The following is a 15,464-nucleotide window of genomic DNA, read 5'->3' on the forward strand; positions in this document are numbered from 1 at the left end:
TGTATGGAACCAGGAAAGACCCAAACAGCCAGAGGAATATTTAAAAAGACAGGCAAAGCCGGTGGTATCACAATTCCGGACTTCCAGCTCTATTACAAAGCTGTCATCATCAAGACAGTATGGTACTGGCACAAAAACAGACACATAGATCAATGGAACAGAATAGAGAGCCCAGAAATGGACCCTCATCTCTATGGTCAACTAATCTTCGACAAAGCAGGAAAGAATGACCAATGGAAAAAAGACAGTCTCGTCAACAAATGGTGTTGGGAAAATTGGACAGCCACACGCAAAGGAATGAAACTGGACCGTTTCCTTACACCACACACAAAAATGGACTCAAAATGGATGAAAGACCTAAATGTGAGACAGGAATCCATCAAAATCCTTGAGGAGAACACAGGCAGCAACCTCTTTGACCTCAACTGCAGCAACTTCTTCCTAGAAACATTACTGAAGGCAAGGGAAGCAAGAGCAAAAAGGAACTATTGGGACTTCATCAAGATAAAAAGCTTTTGCACAGGAAAGGAAACAGTCAACAATACCAAAAGACAACCGACACAATGGGAGAATATATTTGCAAAAGACATATCAGATAAAGGGCTAGTATCCAAAAATCTGTAAAGAACTTATCAATCTCAACACCCAAAGAACAAATGATCCAATCAAGAAATGGGCAGAAGACATGAACAGACATTTTTCCAAAGAAGACATCCAAATGGCCAACAGACACATGAAAAAGTGCTCAACATTGCTCGGCATCAGGAAAATCCAAATCAAAACCTCAATGAGATACCACCTCACACCAGTCAGAATGGCTAAAATTAACAAGTCAGGAAACGACAGATGTTGGCGGGGATGCGGAGAAAGGGGAACCCTCCTACACTGTTGGTGGGAATGGAAGCTGGTGCAGCCACTCTGGAAAACAGTATGGAGGTTCCTCAACAAGTTGATAATAGAGCTACCCTATGACTCAGCAATTCCACTACTGGGTATTTACCCCAAGGATACAAATGTAGTGATCAGAAGGGGCACATGCACCCCAATGTTTATAGCAGCAATGTCCACAATAGCCAAACTATGGAAAGAGCCAAGATGTCCATCAACAGATGAACAGATATAGAAGATGTGGTATATATATATGATGGAATATTATGCAGCCATCAAAAAATGAAATCTTGTCATTTGCAACGACGTGACTGGAACTATAGGGTATTAGGCTAAGCTATATAAGTCAATAAGGGAAAGACAATTATCATATGATCTCACTGACATGAGGAATTTGAGAAACAAGACAGAGGATCATAGGGGAAGGGAGGGAAAAATGAAACAAGACGAAACCAGAGAGGGAGACAAACCAAAAGAGATTCTTAATCTCAGGAAACAAACTGAGGGTTGCTGGAGTGGAGGGGGATGGGAGGGATGGGGTTGCTGGGTGATGGACATTGGGGAGGGTAAGTAGTATGGTGAGCACTGTGAACTGTGTAAGACTGATGAATCACAGACCTATACCCCTGAAGCAAATAATACATTATATGTTAATAAAAAAAATAAAAGACAGTATTTTTCTACCCCTCTAGAGTGTAAGCCCTTTGGGGCAGGGACCATATCTCTTTATCTCACTATTGTACCTCCAGCAGTTAAGTCAATGCTTGGCACAGGAAATGTGTCTAATAAACATTTATTGAAAAGACTATTAAATACATGAATGAGCCAATGAGTCAATGTCCTTTGGAAGCATAAATATATATAAAGATACATATTTACATATTTAAAAGATATTGCTCAAATTATGAAGTTAATGGGATAATAAATGTCAACAGTGATCTAAACATAGATGCTTCTAACTTTGAAATGATGAAGTTAATGAGAAAAAAGTATAACAGCAACTAACATTTAGTGATATTTAATCCTATTATTCAAGATGCTTTGCAAGCAGTTCTTTACTTAATCTTTATGATAACCATATCAAGTGTGCTATTTTCAATCTTCATTTTACAGATGAGAGACACACAGATATTTGTAACTTGCCCATGCTCAGAATAATTATATAGCAGAGGCAGCATTTGAACATGTACTTCGGCTCTTGAGCCCATAGTCTTAAGTACTACTTCTCCCCCTGGAGATAAATTCTGAAAATATTGCTCGAGAAAGTTCTAAAAAGTGAGCTATGAATTCTGAAGGTAGATTACAAACTGCTATGAAACCACCTTCTTTGAATTTTTATATTTCCACCATTTTGTACAAAGCCTTTCATGGAGCATACATACAAGCATTTGCACACATACACACATGACTTTGGTGAATAAATAAATGAAGGTAAAGCAAACTGAGGAAAAGAGAAAAGACAAAACTATAGGTAAGAGAATTGGTTTCCATCCAATCACCAGTTTTTTATTCTTAATTTCAAAATGGATGCTGGTTGGGAGTTTTCTTTTTTCTTTTGCTGGAGGGGGGAGGTGGTTTCTAAAATTTAGTGAAGCAGAGCAAAATAGGCAGCAGAGTGAGTGGGGGCTCCCAAACAAATCAAGGTTATTTGAAATACTAGCTAAGTAAGGAAAATTGAAGAAATTAAGAATGTAAAAAGAAAGAAATGAGGAAATCACAGAGCAGATTAATCAACTATCACCAGGCTATCAGCAATAACAAGAAGTAATTCATCAATACTTTAGATATTGTTCCATCTTTTGAGCAAAGGGCCTCATCACAGAGATGAGAAATAAGAAACATGTCATACTTAGGATTTTTTTTTTAAATCAAGTCCCTCTATTGTCAAGAAAATGCTTTTAAGTGTACACGTTGGTTGATTTTGTGACATATTCTTAACCTTACTAGGTTAGGTACAGCTCTGCTGAGAGCAATTAACTCAGAAAGCCACAAATACTCTGCAATGGGGCTTTAAGGATCAGTAAAATAGCTGGGATATTTTCCTTGCTGCAGACAGCTGGATGTTGCTAATTTAGCTATTTTAAATTGGGGGGGGAAGGAGGAGGGAAAAGCAAGGTTTTTATTTTGCCACACATCTGTAAATTCAGAGAAAGGCAAAACAGGGAAGCCATCAAGAAGCTTGGGAAATGAACTGGATTTCTCCCTGCTCTCCTCAGTGAGCAGGTCTCTCATAACTGGCTTGAAGAAATCAGCACACTTTCTTTTCGGGTTACATACACTGAACGGAATCTGACCAAATTGCTGGGTTAAGCAGCAGTTTCCCTTTTCTGTTTTTGATAGTTTCATTGAAATATAATCTACACAACATACAGATCACCCACTTAAGGTGTACATTTCAATGGCATTTAGTATGTTTTTACTCAGTTAGTACCATCACTCCAATCTAATTTTAGAACATTTTCATCACCCAAGCAATTTACCTTTTAAAGGATGGTTTAAATGATTTGTGATATACATATATACCCAAATAGTCACAAGCTAAAGTAAAAACAAAAAAGGTATTTTTTGATGAATATTAACGTTCTCAGTGTGAAATGGCCTATCTGCTGAGAGGTGTGCATTTTGATGACATAAGAAAGACATCGTCTCCATTTCTGACCTCATCTTGGAAGGTCCAACTATATGACTTAGGCTACTCCTCAGAAGTGATTCTGCAAAATGCAAAAGGAACAATTTGCCCTGCCCTTTAATCTAATTATTTTCCTTATTTTTTTCTTACAGAATAATTTATGACCATATCAAAAGCCATTTACTCTCTTCTGTACCAAGCTCACCTCCACCTCCAGTTTCTGTCCAATGGCCCCTATATTAGAGTATTTGCCTATAGTAAATATCTATAACTACTCTCTCTGAGCAGCTCAAAAAAAAAATGCATTACAAGAAGCAACAGAAGGATGGAACACTTTCCATTAATTAGGCCCCAGCCAAATTAACTTTAAATCGGTAATTCTGAGAGAGGAGCTGTTTTTTTTTAAGCTTAACTAGCTTGACTAAATATGCTTCATAATTTTTCCTCTTGATCTTCAGTTTAATTCACAGGACAAGAGTTTCAAGAATCTCTTATGTATGGGTCTTTATAGAGAAGCAAGCTAGGTCATTAACATGGTATGAGGAAACCTGGTTTACCAACCACCAAAATTTTGATAATCTGTAGGTCAAATAAAAGAGCGTTTTAGCACACCACCTCATAGAACTGCTCAACAACAATGTTGGCTATATGTTTTTGAAATAATGATATAATAACAGCTAACATTTATTAAAAACCTATTATGTGCCATCTGCTGATTTGTGTTTTACATTAACTCATTCAATGCTCACAAAGCCCAAGAGTAGGCCCTCTCCTATACAATCATCGTGATTATCATCATCATCATCACTCACATTTTAAAGACCGAGAAACTGAGATAAAGAGCATGGTGTATCATGCTCCAGATTAAAGATGACAGCCAGAACTTAAAACCAGACTCTGGCTTTAGAGCTCACTTTCTCAACCATTACCCCACAATGCCCATCAGGAAATACATAAGGTAAGAATTGTTACCCTAGTGCCGAGATGCCAGCCTGTTCTCTAATGCCAACAGACACAGTGATACAATACCAAAGAGGGGGGAAAACTAATTGCTTTCCTACAGGATAGGAATACAGTGAGTAGACAGGGACTAAGGAAGGGTCCTTACAACAAGGGAGGAAAATGAGGGAGCGTTCACCATCTGAGACGGAAAAATGCAAAAAGCAACAGAAAATGGATGAATTAAGCCATTTGAGGAATTAAACTATCAAAAGTTGTGTTTCTAATGAAGATCCAATAAGAATTCAGGTCAAATTACAGTTGTCAAAGTGTAAACTCAAGTCCAGAATGCAACAGTAAGCCGTAAGTGATTTCATTAGAGTGAAACCAGTTTAATGAAAGAAGGTGTTAAAAGCAGGTTTGTAGCCCACACCTAGGTTAAAAAAAAAAAAAAAAGACTAGTGAATAGAAATCTAAAGCTACACGTGAAATAAAACTACCAAAACTGTTACGAAAATTCAGCCAAAAGAAAAATACTTCAGGAAAACGCTAATATAAATTTACTTTTAATTTGCATGCATGTTATCACAGAATTGACCTCAATCAGACCACTGCCTAAGACAAAATTTGACCTCAATCGGACTACAGCTTAAACCAGAATGAACCTCAATAGGACCACCACCTAAGCCAGAAAACTGGTTGGACTGACATGAGGAAGATACTGTTTGTGCTCAAACAGAAGTCACACTGAGACCACGGCTCTACCATGTGTACACACATTCAAGAAACAACAAGCAAAATCATTTCAAGCACTCAAGACACAGATGAAAAGAAGTAAGATCCATGCATATATCCAGCCTTTTAAAATAATGGTGGGGATCTGTGGGGCATTTTAAATTGGCAATGGCAAAGACTACAATTTTCTGCTAAAGGGATATTATCACAATTTTTCAACCTGGGTTTGAACCAAGGCTCCTAAGAGCTCTCCTACTTAATGCAACATCACACCCAGCACTTTACTATGACTTCCACACAGCAGATGATAATCCTGACTCCTTGGCTCTTTGGAGTTAATCATTTCAAAAGGCAATGAGCAGAACACATTAAATTAGCACGGTAAACTAGAGTGGCTTCTTTCATTTCCCCACCCCCACACAGTCCTCTTTCTCAAAAGGGCAAACGCATTTTTAAAAATTATTTCATAGTTCTCAAATGGCTCTGACAAGCTACTATTAAATTTTGAAATAGAACTCCTGATTCCTTGTATAAATGCCAAATACAGTTAGGTAAAAGGAAAAACAAATATGGCTACATGGGCTAATCAAAGCATAGAGTAACAAACCAGTGAACCCACTAGTGGAAGCTTCAACAATACTACATTTATATGATGATGAAAAAATCTAATTCTTCTTCAGGGCTACTTAGGGTGTCTGGGTTTTTTTCAGTGTTTGATGAAAAGGTAGTGGCATAATTTAGCAGGTTATAATCTAGATCCTATTTTCCCAGTTGTTCCTTAAACATCCTTAAATGACTAAAATCACATCCCCAACTGTACCATGTGTTTTCATGTACCACGAATATCCTCCGACAGATTGATAAGGGATGTTCTTTCTTCTTTCAAAATGTACCTTAAAAAATATGGCCAATTTTTCCTCTCACCAAAAACTCTCAGGTTACACATCCTATTCAACAATGCCAAATGAATCTGCTAAAGGGAGAACATACTAAAGCAAGGCTGAGTAGACCTGGGCAAAACTAAACAAATTAATCTGGCAAAGTCTGTCCCCTTTCTTCAGTTGCCATGGGAAGAGTGAGAGAGAATGGATTCTGTTTCAGCTTACATCTTGAGGTTGAAAGCTGTTATATAAATATATAACCCGGTAAACATCTTAAGGAAAAGTTGCTAATGTGGCCTCTGTTTTTCCTTTTGGAAGGCTGCTATAAAGGAAGTGTGGTGAAGGGGGAGGGAGAAGGAGAAGGAGAGGAGCACGAGGGAAAGGAGTAGGTGATGATCATCTGTAGTGTAGATTGTTTTTTAAAACAATTTTAAGAGTACTTGACATCTGTCTGCCACATTCCACCAGAGATTTAAACAAAAGTAAAGCTGCTCAGTAGAAGAACATTTCTACTTATCCGAAAGGATAACTTCATGGATGTATGACAATTATATCTGGTAACTTTAAGGAAATCTCTAACTGCGATCTGAAATAAAAGTGGATTCCCAGGGTGCTGAAAGGCTTTTGCCAAAAATTAACAATTGTAAAACAACATACTTCTCTCATTCTAGCCAAAACAGAAAAATAAAGCCATATGCCTGATTTCTTTAATAAACTAAATTTAGATTACAACTTTAAAATAGATTTTGACATAAATGGCTTTAAACTAACAAGAGCATCTTTCACTTGGGTCTTTTCCCAGTTAATTATTTGCTGGCATTGTCCTAGACATTCCTTGGCGTCACCTTAAACCAACACTCTCAAGTGCTAATTAGGAGACTATATACATTATTAACCAGAGAATGTGCTTAATACATGCATGTCCCATATGTATCCTGTTATTAAGGTGATTCCTTTCACTCCTAGAAAACTCTCTTTAGAAAACAGAGCCCCTGTTTAAACAAAGAAATTGGCGGCTATTGAAGAAATTTTTGTCAGAATTCAATTAATAGGTAGGGGCCAACATGACACAGGATCTTTGTCTTTGAAACATCCTCAGCATGAATCAAATTTAATCTTACTGAAATAGTCAGCAGAGGGAAAAGTTAATGACTGCAGATGTTATACATTTTCATAGTACCAGGGGACTCCCAAAGAGAATAGCCAACTCGCTCAGGAGCTACACCACTGCGAAGAAACCAGCCATGTGAGAGAGCCCAAGCCAGAGACATGCGTTTCTCCAGTCCTATCTCTTCCAAAAGGCCATGGGCCAGATGGGAAAAGAAACATATGTAAACAAGGTAGACCTAATGATTTCCTAATTACAAAGGAGATACGATCTTCTCATTAATTGGCAAGCTAATCGACCACAATCTCAGTTTCATAAATTGAGTCCAATAAACCAAACTTCGGTGTCTGTACTCCACAGAATTCTCCTCACACTTCCACGCCCTTCACCCGGCCACAAAGTTGTCAGTTCTGCTTGATTTGTTTGAATACTGTACTCGACGACAGCTGTCGGAAACAGTACATTAGAACAGCTGCTATGACAGCTACAAGGGGCTTGGAAGTTTAATTGGGCTCAATGTGACATTGTGCATTTTTCTAGACATAGAAATATCCACAAAACGAAAGACATTTCTAATGGGTCTGAACGGTGTTTACTTATTGGCACCACCAACTGGTTAACCCCAGTTTGAGTTATGTCATCGGTCTCATAGTATCTTTGCCACCGGGCTGGTAAGACTATCAAAAAAAAAAAAAAAGACAAAACAGTAGGAGCAGTGAGATGCACAAGAAAAGGGGCATTAAGAGCGAGAGGAAATGGTAAGGAAGTCACGTCAATAATCTCTTTCAAAGGCTGGCCGGTAGCCAAGGAGGATCCCACAGTGTCTCAGGATTTACTTCCAAAGGAAACGTATTCAGAGGCCCTGAGCCTGGTGCCACTGCAAACAAAACCACTCATTCTGGTCTCAGCCCCGCAGAGAAGGGAAAACGGCTTACTGTCGGCGTCCGCGCGGAGGAAGAGAGCGAGGAGCAGCAACAGCGGCCTGGCGACGTGCACCATCCTGCAGCTCGGCAGCAGCGAGCACCGGCAGTTTGGGGTCACCGCCTCTGAAGTGGCAGCGAGTCCGTCCGGTCTGGAATTTCAGCTGGAACTCTTTCAGAGCCTGCAAGGGCAGAGGAAGGGAAATAAAGGAAAGAAAAGAGAAAGACACTTAGGTTTCTTACTCTCTTCCCCTTGTTCCATCACCACCACCACCACCACGAGAGACACAATCCATTGTAGAGACACAAGAAACTGTAACTGGGATGCCTTTGTATGAGAAGGGCAGTAACTTGGTTTGTTAAATGGGGCGGCCCGAGCACATCTTGTTCCCATTGTCGGGCTCTCCTAAAGACAACCACCTTGAATTCCACTCTCTGCTCATGCCACCTTTTGGGCAGAGCACTGTGAGAAGCAACTGTCACTTCTCATGAAACACTCCATGAATACATCGGTGGAAGAAAGCACAGCAACACTATGAGAAAGATTTAAGAGAAGCACCACCGTGCTGGATAAAAGTCTATTATTGACAGAATAATGGAAGCTGCTTTCTTGGCACGAGGGGAAGTGACAGGGCTAATTCAACTTCTCCAGCTAAATAGGAGAGGTTAGGATTTTTTACACTAGCGCATTTGGCTTCTTCCCTGAAGACACATCAATGTTCGAGTCTAGTTTGGCTTCAATAAGTCAAAACAATAGTTAGCATGAGCCTGTTTGACTTAACAGGATTTTTATATGTCTCCTGGGCAATAGCTTAGTTTTCTCAATCTTCTATGTAAAATCAATAAGCCACAAACTATTTTTAGAGAGCCTACTGCGTGCAAATGCACTTAGTATAAAGTGCCATGAAGTACAAAAATGAGTCAGATTCTATCCTCTGTAACTTTCCAGTTTAGTAGGGAAAATAAAACAGACACATCAGATGACTAGTATAAGTTAATAAGTGATGAGTGCCAGGAAGGAAAACCAAATAATGCCATAAAAGATAGGATCAGGAATGGTATCCTAGATAAAGTGGTATCTCAAAGTGAGCCTGGGAGTACAGGAAGGATTTAACCAAGAAGAGGGAAAAGCATTCCAGGAATTCTGTACAAAGGCAGGGTGGTGGGAAAGGAACTTTGGAAAAGATGAGTGTCCAGGTTTGGCTGGAGTAGGGCTTCCCAAACTTCCATATGCATCAGAATTACCTGGAAAGCTTGTTAAAACAGATAGCTGGGTGAAAAAAAAAAATTAAAAAAAAAAACAAAAAAACAGATAGCTCGGCACCCCCCTCACCCACCCCATGTGTGGTCCACTAGGTCTGTGATGGGAGTCTAACAAGTTCCTGAGTGATGCTGATGCAGCTGGTGCAGGGACCACATTGAGACTGCTGGGTTGGAGTGATGAATTCATTAGGAAAGCAGAAAAAAATGAGGCAAAACAAAATGGTTCAGGCTAGAAAAGAAAAGAAAACAAAGAAAAAAGAAAAGGCAAGGAAAGAAAAGAAAAGAGAAAAGAAAAGGTCATGGTGAGCTCTGAATGCCAATCTAAGTCAAGCAGCCTTTCCACAGCAAACCACAAATAAAGCTACTTAGTGTTTCTGAGCAGAAGCAAGGGAATGGGCTTTGAGAAGATGAGCTGACACGTAAATGTGGCACTATTAGGCCAGAGTGAGAGTCCCAGGTGAAAAGTAACACAGACCACAGGGTGATGGTGGGAGCTGAAGAGAAGGGAAGCCATGACTGACGCTCCAAGCACTAATTTGAAGTATGACTCTTCGGCTGATAAATAGTTGTTCCTATAGGAAGCTTCAACAAATCTAGCACAGCATCTTACACAGAGTAGGCTCTGAATATATAGAGAGAGCACTGAATTCTATTGCTTCCTCTATCATGGTGAAAACTTGAGCATGACAATCAGAATTCCTGTGCCAAATGAAACCGTATACCTTTAAGATTTGTATATTGGAATATCTGAAACACGTACAAAATTCTTGACAGGAAATACTAGAGATATCCAGAAATAACCTAATCCGCTAAAATAACTTGTACTTGAAAAAGTATTATAGCGCAGATACTATAAGCCGTCTTTTCTGAAACTGAGCTTGAGCCTGGGAATAAAATTTTTTAAAAGATCTTATCTTTTTCATTACTATGCATGTGTCCTTTGAATGCAGGAAAGATAAGACTAAATGCAAAGGTGGGGGATCACTGTAATTACCCATCCACTCCCTAGCCCTTTTTATTTTTAACCAATTGGCAGGTGGCATGAAGCAGCAAGTTAGATATTGAAACACATCCACTTGAAACCAAAAGCTAGCCAGATGCCCCAAATCTGCTATTGTTATTAATCACACTGGGAAAATAACTTATCAGGCAGTTCACAGCTATCGAAAGCTAAAATTCTCAAAACTTCATAGGAAAAGTGCTAAAGGAATCCGCTCTGCTCCCCTCCCCCTTGCACTGTTCCTGTCCTCATGCCAGCATTTCAAATGACAGCAAAGTCCAGGAGACGTCAGTCCTGTCGGACTCAATTTGTGTCTGTGCAAGCGTATCAGAGCCAACTGCTCTGTGATGGCTCGGTGCGATCACGGAGATGGAGACGCATGAAATGCTCTCTCAGGGAAGAAGTGATTTGGCTTTTTCCTCTACCCGACTAAAGTGGCATAAGAAGACCAAATTCTTCCAAATGAACCTACAAATGTTACCTCTGGACTTAAAATGGTACTAGGATCTAGGAATGAATGCAGCTAGAGAACATATATATTTATCCTGAAATGGGCTATATATGTCCTTGGCCCGGATATGACAAAAGGAGATCAGAGGTGTGAAGATAAGACCTATTCTAGATGTTCATTCCAGCTAATCTCCACTCCATATCTTGTTTATTACTTGGCAACATTGCCAAAAGGGAAATGCTGGCTTGCATATCAGTAATGTGGAGTTTAAATTTTAGAACAAAAATGGGAAATGGATTTTTAAGGAAACACTGACAGCGAAAATAATGAGGATGAGCAAATATTACAAGCAGTTTCTATTAGCCTAGAGAAAGGGTTGCCAAGCACTTTGCAGTGAAAAGAGCAGGAAAAGAGGTTCAGAGATATTAAAAGTATCATGGTTTAGCTTATATCACAAATGATTCTGCATGTGTCCAATAGCCCCCTATTGGATTTTGATATGCCTTGCCCTCTGCGTCTTTCCTTAACTGGGACATGCATATAAAACTGAACCACGTAGCTAAGTTTAAAGTGAAACGAAAAAAAAAAAAAAATATATATATATATATATATATATAAAACTCTCTGGTCTCTTATTGCTCAGGGGACAAAGATCTTAAGGAACAATAATTTTGTTGATTTTCAATTAGCCGAATATCTACTTTTGTATTTCTGTACCTGCATGGCTACAGAAGCTGACAGTTCAGAGGGCCAGGGTGCACAACGTGATTGGAAATGGGATAACAAAGAGTGCACTTGCCTAAAAGCCTTCACAGGTCACTGTTTCAAGGGATCCCATAAGCTGCATGGACACAACTCTTTCTCTTCAATTTAACATTGGAACCCTTTCCTGTAACAAGTATCTTCATATTCAAACTAATATGAATCTGAAGGATTTTTTTTTTCAGCTTTCTGTATTGTGGTATGTGTTCCTACAGATTGTGTTAACATAACAGAAAAAAAGGCAAAATGGAACTTTTCTTTCTTTAAAAATAGGACCCTTGGTCCCTCAGCAAAGTGAATGATTGTAGGTTTTATGCAGGAAATATGCAAAATGAGTGTGCAAAATCTTGTGATATGAGGAAGCGGCGAGACTTTCAGGAACTAATAGGTTATATCCAAAAACAAGGAGCCAAGGTGATGAGGCCCCATCAACTAAATGTAGGAAAATCTGGCAACAAGGGCAACAGTAGCTACAATTCACTGAAAACACATACTACTAAAATCCATGGGTTCATAAGTTTAAAAATAATTTTAAAAAATTACATCGTTCACTCTAGAAGGGAGTTAAAGAATCAAATCATTATTCTGAAAAGAGGGAGAGAAAGGGAAAGAGATTAAACAAAATCTCCATAGAACTTAAAACAAAACAAAACAAAAACCTGCTGTCACTAGAAAACTAGATATCATTGTTTATCTCATTGTTTATCAGGTTGCTTCTTTCGGGCTTATCTGACAACACCCTGCTCTCAGTTCTAGCCATCTTAGATGTCTATGATACTTAACTGAGCATTTACCCATAAAGATAGCCATTAAGTTGGGGGCATGGTGTGCTAAAGGAGGAAGTCCCAAAATGTTGTGACTTCTTTTTATCCACCTCCCAAACCGGTCTGGTCTCTCTCAATCGACTAGGGCAGTTTTCCAATCATTTAAGAGAAACAACCATTTGTGCACAAGATGTGCTACCAGGAAACTCCAATTTGTAAAACAGATATTAGCAGGGCTGCTGTGGCTGAAGCGAGGGGTGGAGGGGCCTGGAGTTTAGAGCAAGCTGGCGGAGGCTTCTGAGGGCCATCTGTGAACTCCCTGCCCTCAGTGCACAGTGACAACACAAGGACATGAAAGGAAAAAACAAAAATAAATTTTCAACATTTCACTTATTCATGAGAATTTTCCACCAGGAGATAGCAGCCTAAATATTTTATCATGAGCTAGGACAAGAATCCTCCAGCGCTATCCAATAAAACTTTCTGCAGAATAGAAGTGTTCTTTATCTGCACTAATACTTGGATAATTTAAACATACCTAGTGAAACAGGAAAAGTAAACATTTTATTGTATTTAAATTTAATTTCAGGTTAAATAACCACATGTGGCCAGTGGCTGCCCTTTTGAACAGCACAAACTATGGTTACATATTTCAACAGCATTGAGCACAATAGCTATAAACAAGGCATAGGTTTTCAGGGTTGGAGACAGAATCACTGAGTTGGGAACCCTTAGTCCTTGCAGTCCTGGCTTCCTCATAATCAGATTCTAAAGATGCATTATGTTATATGAGGAAATCCACTTAACCTCTACGACACTCACTTCTCCATCCCCATCCCCTACCCTGCCAAAAAACAAGTGTCTTTCTCTTAAAAAAAAAACACTCCACAGAATGTAAAGGAAGGGTCAGTAAGTGGTCAAGTGTACAACTGGGAAGTGTCCAAACAGAAATGTTGTTATTAAAAAGAAACATTTTTGATTCATATCGTAGGTAGAAAAGTTTTATTTCTCACTGGTGAAAATCCTTCTTTGGGATGCTTATAGAAATGGAAACTTTTTTTTTTTAAAGATTTTATCTATTTATTTGACAGAGACACAGCGAGAGAGGGAACCCAAGCAGGGGGAGTGGGAGAGGGGAAGCAGGCTTCCCGCGGAGCAGGGAGCCCGATGCGGGTCTCGATCCCAGGACCCTGGGATCATGACCTGAGCCGAAGGCAGCCGCTCAACGATTGAGCCACCCAGGCATCCCGAAATGGAAACTTCTGACAGCAAATGTGTGCCATGTCACATAGACAGGAAAGATGAGCAGATCTGTACACATCCATAGGTAATGATCTGTATAGTTCTTATGAAATGGCCACATTCACCTGATCAACATGAGTGAGGATGATGTCAAACGTTCTTAAATACATGCAGCACTGAAAGCCTCAAAGCCCATCATGGAAAACACACTGAGAAAAAGGACAATGGATAAAGGCTATTAAGTTAAATAAAACACTGATAAAGTAACTGTTTATCCAATCCATGCCTGGATAAAACACTCAAATCAAAAGGATATTAAGAATTATTCTTATGAGTGAAAGTCAAATCTTCTCAAAATTATTATACTCTTTCCCATAATAGCACATCATATCAAAAACTCTATATTTTTTAATATTTTGCCCTAGACATGATTACATGGCAATAAGTTGGGGGAAAAAAGAGACTTGATGAGCTGCCACATATAAATACAAAGTAATAACCCAATCATCTCATTTTTGGCATAGGCTATGACTTAATATGAAGACAGGTGACTGTAAGTAAGCACACAGTAATTCTTTGAAGAAATCGACTGAATTATAAGAATATCTGAAGAGTAAAATGATATCAATATGGACACTATAAAAGGCTCTTTACATGTTTAGTTTTAATACATACAGAGAAAAGCCAATTATCTGAGCTTAATATAGTATGACTCACTTTCCAAATTACTATTGATAACATCTCTACAAGATGTCAAAACTTTGCATTTGAGGCAGACATAAATATTAGTTACTTTCATTAATGACAAAATGACATGATTAAGTTTGATCACCCTTTTCCCTTTCAAGAAGTAAAAGTGAAGTACGCCATGAGAAATAAGCAGATAAAGAGGAAAAAGATAACACCTTATGTCCCTGCCTATCTATTTTCTCTCTACAAACGGAACTATAATTCTGATTTGAAAAAGAGGATGGTTTTTTTTTTTAAGAGGATAATTTTAAAGCACCTAACTTCTTTAAATGATTATTGCATGTGATTACCTCCATCTAGTTTTATATGATGCCGATGGAAACTGGCATTGGAAAAGTTCAAAGACAAGTCTATTCAACATGCTATTGGGACTCTGCTATGTGTTCCATTCTTCCAAAAACACATATTAAAAGTGAGTAACTGATCACTCTCACAAAGTAGAGATAGATATTCAATCCAGCCACTTCTTACCCAAACAACAGAACAGATTATTATTTTAATCTTTGGGCATTTTTAAATGGATGTGAAACCATCATTCTTAACTCACTATACCTGATTTTCTTTTTCATTACCTTAAAATCAAAAAGGGTGTTCCTTCTTTCACACACGCAAAATATGTTTTGTTTAAAATGTATTTAGCTTTGGGGTGCCTGGGTGGCTCAGTCAGTTAAGCATCTGTCTTCAGCTCAGATCATGATCCTGGGATGGAGCCCCCACCATCCGGTCCCCTGCGGGGAGTCTGCTTCTCCCTCTCCCTCTGACCCTCCCCTCCACTCATGCTCTCTCTGTCTTGCTCTCTCTCTCTCAAATAAATAAATAAAATCTTAAAAAAAATAAAATGCATTTAGTTTTTAAAATATATTATGGGTAATAATGTGTTAATTTTTATGATGTCCATTTTATTTGTTCTATTTCCATCAACACACAGTGGAAAAGAAATCTAGCAATACATGATATATTTTACTTACTATGAAAAGTAAATTTTTAAATTTGTGGGGAAATTACTATTCCCCTTTGGCATTGATCACATTTTTTCCTTGAAAAGATTTTTAAAACAAAATGAAGCCCTTTAAATTGCTTTTAAATCCTTCCTTACTAGAGTTTAATGAAAACCGATTTTGCCTACTCACAG

At 38.6% G+C, this 15,464-nt stretch overlaps 1 protein-coding gene across 4 annotated transcripts in view; it reads right to left on the reverse strand.

Annotated features, from left to right (window-relative positions):
- The window catches only part of PTPRD (protein tyrosine phosphatase receptor type D), a 434,932-nt gene that overhangs the window by 324,532 nt on the left and 94,936 nt on the right, over positions 1 to 15,464 (reverse strand). For all 4 annotated transcript variants that reach the window (XM_081802975.1, XM_081802978.1, XM_081802976.1 and 1 more), the window contains exon 2: positions 8,116 to 8,282. In XM_081802975.1, coding sequence (XP_081659101.1) covers positions 8,116 to 8,179 — 64 coding nt within the window. In that variant the 5' untranslated portion in view covers positions 8,180 to 8,282. The remainder of the gene's footprint in view (positions 1 to 8,115; positions 8,283 to 15,464) is intronic.

This window comes from Leptonychotes weddellii, chromosome 14 (assembly GCF_054177405.1).
Source record: "Leptonychotes weddellii isolate Sample4059 chromosome 14, ASM5417740v2, whole genome shotgun sequence".
Lineage (NCBI taxonomy): Eukaryota > Metazoa > Chordata > Mammalia > Carnivora > Phocidae > Leptonychotes > Leptonychotes weddellii.